Here is a 4613-nt window from a genome sequence, read left to right as displayed (position 1 = left end):
TTTATTTAAATAAATAATTTAATCAAGGATATTTCTCCGATAGCAATTCGTGTATAATCATTAATTATTACAATTGTCACTGTTTGATAAACCGTTGGTGGTATTTTCACAGATTATATTCATATAATCGGTAGTATTTGTTTTGCTTGTTCTTTTATCCTTAACAAATTGTAATATATTCAGTAAATTAAATTAAATTTCTATACCTATCAATTTGTTTAACGGTAATTTATTATGAGTTTTGATAAACTGAATGATTGTCCGACCAATGAAAATAATCACGAAGACACTCTGCTCAAAAATAAACTCTACGCATGGTAACGATAAAAAGAAAGAGCACTTGGCTTAGGATTTTTACTCACAAATCAATATATATATTCATTTTTAGGTTTGAAGAAAAAGGATTGATTAATAATTTACGAGCACACATTAGAGAGCAAATGATAACATCGTTGCTGGATCGGAATTCTTGGAACACTATAAAACAAAACATTACTTCTCCTAAAATTCAAGCATTCCACTTGTTAATAGCAGAGTTTTTAATTTATCAAGAAAATGTATTTACTTTACCTGTTTTCATGGCTGAAGTATAATTGAAGTTACACAAAATATTTTTTTTTACATAAGTTGGAAATGTTTTTTTTTTGTGTTTTTGAAGGTACCATTATTGGGCAACTTAAAAAAGTTTTCGACTTACGTCAATCGAGTGGGAGTATCATCGTCAAATTCTTCATTGCCTAAACCGAGGTTTCAATTATGTGAAGTACAAGATATATTAGAAGCTTTGGGTGTACACCCCAGTTCCGATGTTACGAAAAACGTATGCCAAATATATTTTAGCCATGACAATACTGTTCCATTAATCATGAGTCTTTTCAAAGGTTTTTCTTCTATGCATATTAACCAAAAGTAAGTTGTAAGTATTTTTCATAAGTTCATAAAACAAAATAGCGTTTGAGATCCAGTACAGGATTCATCATACTTGTTTTTAAAGACGCCTCGTTATGATGACTGGCAGAAGTGAATTAAGAAATTATGAATATCAACTACTAACCACTTATTAAAAATATTTCCGCAATTATCGTTTGTAATATTTGTAATATCGTTTGTATTACATTTATCCGTAATTTTATTATTGCTTGGTTTCGTAAAGATTACTGAAACAAAATTTATATTAAATATTACTGTCAAATTAATTAAAAACAATTATATTTTAGAAACCATCAAACACAGTACACGAAACAATTGCCTATGAATAACGAAAATTTAAGGCTTAAAAAGCAAAACAAAGAAATTGTGGATAAAGTAGCTGAAGTTGAAAAAATGCCAGCGGCGCAGCATAGAAATATACTCTTTGATAAAGAACAAATAGAATATGTTACGCAACAACTTCGTACTGAACAACACCATTTATATCAGTTAATTGACATTTTCGAAGTAAGCACAATTACAAATTTTATTTCATAGTTTGATCTCAAAAGATTCTGTTTAAAGACTATACTACGTACTTTGGTTTTATTTTAAATTGTATTTTAGGAAAAGGAAAAAAAAATACAGTCATTAGAAGCTGACTATTATAAAAAATTACAAGATGTGGAAAATCAAAAATGTGAACTGAAGCTTAGAGAAATGGAAATTATAAAACAAGAAAAATTGTAAGGGCATTACATACATATACATACATTTATATATATATATGGGGCATTCTGTGTCAAACCACGCGGTCATCGGCCTGACCTCAAATTTTTTTTTTAACTTCTTTTGATCAAATATAAGATTTTTATTTTTTTGACATTTTTATTATAAAGTCAGTCTTAAATCAAATCTTTTCGTCTAATAACAGGAGTGGGTCTAGATTTATTTCTATTTTTTTTTTAATACAATTTTGTTTTTTTCAAAATCTGAACATTTTTTTTTAATTTCAGTTTTGTTATTTAAAAAAGAATAAAAAATAAAATATTTCTTGGTAAATTTTGATTTTTTGCATATTTTGTGAGTTAAAAGTGAAAAATTGTCCTTACGAATAACATTAAAAATAATACAGGGGCATAGTGTGGATGATGCAGTGTGCCACGCGGCATTTGACGGTTAAGCTGTGTCCGTTACTGCTTGATCCAGGGTGGGTGACTACCCGGGAAAATTGTCTTTATTAAAAAAAAAATAGAAATAAATCTCGGCCCACTCCCGTTATTAGACGAAAAGATTTGATTTAAGACTCCGATTTTATGATAAAAATTTCAGAAATTTAAAACTGGTCGAAATCAATTTTTTTGAAAATTAACTTTAAAAACCTATATTTTTGGGGCAAAAACTAGTGATAAACATTTCAAAAAAATAAAAGTCTTACATTTGACCAAAAGAAGTTTAAAAAAAATTTGAGGAGGTCAGGCTGATGACCGCGTGGTTTGACTCAGAATGCCCCATATATTTTATTTTCTTCTTCTACTTTTTCTTCGGGTATATATATATTATTTACATAACAGTAATACCAAAATTTGAAACTCTGTCTACATACGTAATTTTAATACACAAATATTAACTATTACTTCTAATTTCCAATAATTTAGTAAAATACATTACATCAAAATTTTAAAATATATTGACTTAGATTTGAGTTACAAAAATTATAGTATTATAATATTTTATGTGTGACTTTTAAGGATAAGAGAAGGAAAGTTACCAAATATTGCAGAAGAGGCAGACCAAATTGAATGTAGTCGAGTAAAAAATTTAGAGGCACAAAATGTATATTTAACTAAAGAACTAGAAGATTTTAAAATTAAACTTAACGAGCTTGAACAATACAAAACAATTGAACGCGTGAATATAAATGAAGATAAAAATAATATACTAAATGTTGAAGCGTCATTGGTAAACGTTACGATAAACTTAAAGTATATAATTGTATTAATTCTTTTATTTCAGGACAAAGAAATGGTTGGTAAATTACAAAAAGAAAATGAGGAGTTACGCGAATTTATTACAATTCAACGACATAGAATTGAAGAATTGTCGTATAGAGCTTCTAATTTGGCAAAAAAAATTGAAAAAACTCATCTAGTGTCTCCAACTCTCAGTGATTATCGTCGTGCAAGGACTGTAAAAAAAAAGCTTGCTTTCGTTGAAAACCTAAAACCAAAAAATCGTTTAATCCTACAACATAAATTTACTAATACAACCAGTGATCACTCGACAACTTTGTTGGAGTCGGACAATCAGACCGACGACGAAATGATACAAGAAGCAACGGCTAGACTAAATAGAATAAAAGTGGATAAGGCTAAGGTCCAACAAGACTTCGAAACTTTCCAATCTCAACGCATAAAGAGTAAAAATACTTATCAAAGGCAAATTGTAAACAGGAAATCTTATAACGAAATACGTTCATATTTATCTGATGATTCAGACTTGGATATTTTCAAAACTAATAATAGAAATAAAAGGAATTTAAAAGAATTAGCCAATAGAATTGGATATCATCGATCAATTAGACGAGACAATCAGCCTATACTAAACGTCTATGAAACAAGTCCTAGGATTTTCCGAAATACGAGCATAAAAAGTTGTTCTAATGATATATCCCCTATCGAAATTCCGCTATCTAATAGATTTGATTACGAATCAACCAATTCAAATATTCAATTACCGAACGATTATAATAGAAAAGTATCGTTGATAGATGAATCGAATGTGATAATAAAAAATAAACTACAATCTACAGCATCTACTTCTAAGAAAATACTTTCTGAATCTGATTCATTGAAAGAAAATAAATCGGATACGAATGAAACAGAATGTAACATAGGTGATAGAGCGCAAACAGATATTGTAGCTAAGAATTCAAGTGATTTATCAAAGACAAATGATACAAAAATGCATAATAATAAAAACATGCTTTCAATTAGTAATGAAAAAATAATTGGTTTATCTCAAAAACCAGAAAATATACAATAGGTCCATTTGAACTAGGTAAATTCGTCAATTGATAATGGCTATAAAAACAAATTTTTTATAATGCAATATAATTGTAATATTTGAATATTTACTTGTATAACATAATCGACCCCCCCCTCCCCATTTAGTTACAACCGCATTGTTTAGTTTAGAGTAATAAGTTAATATTTTTGTGTCCCCTAAAATATATATTAAAAGCTTGTGTTGAAGTATATCCTTGTTGTATTATAATACGTACCAAGTTATATTGGGCATGAACTGTTGATCAGTCTTCATATCTTTTGTATTCATATCGGATAGTAATTTGAGTTCGAAATTATCTAATGGTTCTATTAGTGTTATAGCGCTTTTTAAACGATGAATTAAACAATGTGTATGTTTTTTTATATCTATTCTCTTATCTGTGTGTGATCTGTTCTGAATCGCAACTGTCGGTTGTTCGTTCCGATGACACAAGACTTGTAGTTCTATTTCTGATTTCCGGTTTTTCGATTAAACCTTTATTTATTATACAGATTACCATACGAAACCGACGCGATAATGCGAGATCTCAACTGTTTTCCGAATTGAGATTGAGTTTTTTTGTATAACAGCCACGAGTTAACTATTGACACATCAATCAAGTGATAGAAAATTAGCATGTACCATTTTCTGGATCT

At 28.8% G+C, this 4613-nt stretch overlaps 1 protein-coding gene across 1 annotated transcript; it reads left to right on the top strand.

Moving 5' to 3' along the window:
* Nucleotides 1–234: 234 nt before the first annotated feature.
* LOC126845453 (uncharacterized) lies at nucleotides 235–3954 on the top strand. Its single transcript, XM_050584104.1, has 8 exons — nucleotides 235–317; nucleotides 389–587; nucleotides 659–909; nucleotides 1218–1437; nucleotides 1537–1652; nucleotides 2661–2877; nucleotides 2926–3844; nucleotides 3941–3954. The coding sequence occupies exons 1-8, from the start codon at nucleotides 235–237 to the stop codon at nucleotides 3952–3954; spliced, it is 2019 nt and encodes a 672-aa protein (XP_050440061.1).
* Nucleotides 3955–4613: the final 659 nt, after the last annotated feature.

Source organism: Adelges cooleyi, unplaced genomic scaffold (genome assembly GCF_023614345.1).
Source record: "Adelges cooleyi isolate 19-005CV unplaced genomic scaffold, UGA_ACOO_1.1 ACOO_flye_CR_arks_rails_tigmint_CR_PRNA_787, whole genome shotgun sequence".
In the NCBI taxonomy this organism is placed as follows: Eukaryota; Metazoa; Arthropoda; class Insecta; order Hemiptera; family Adelgidae; genus Adelges; species Adelges cooleyi.
The sequence above is the reverse complement of the archived record's forward strand: the minus strand, read 5'-3'. Positions and strand labels throughout refer to the sequence as shown.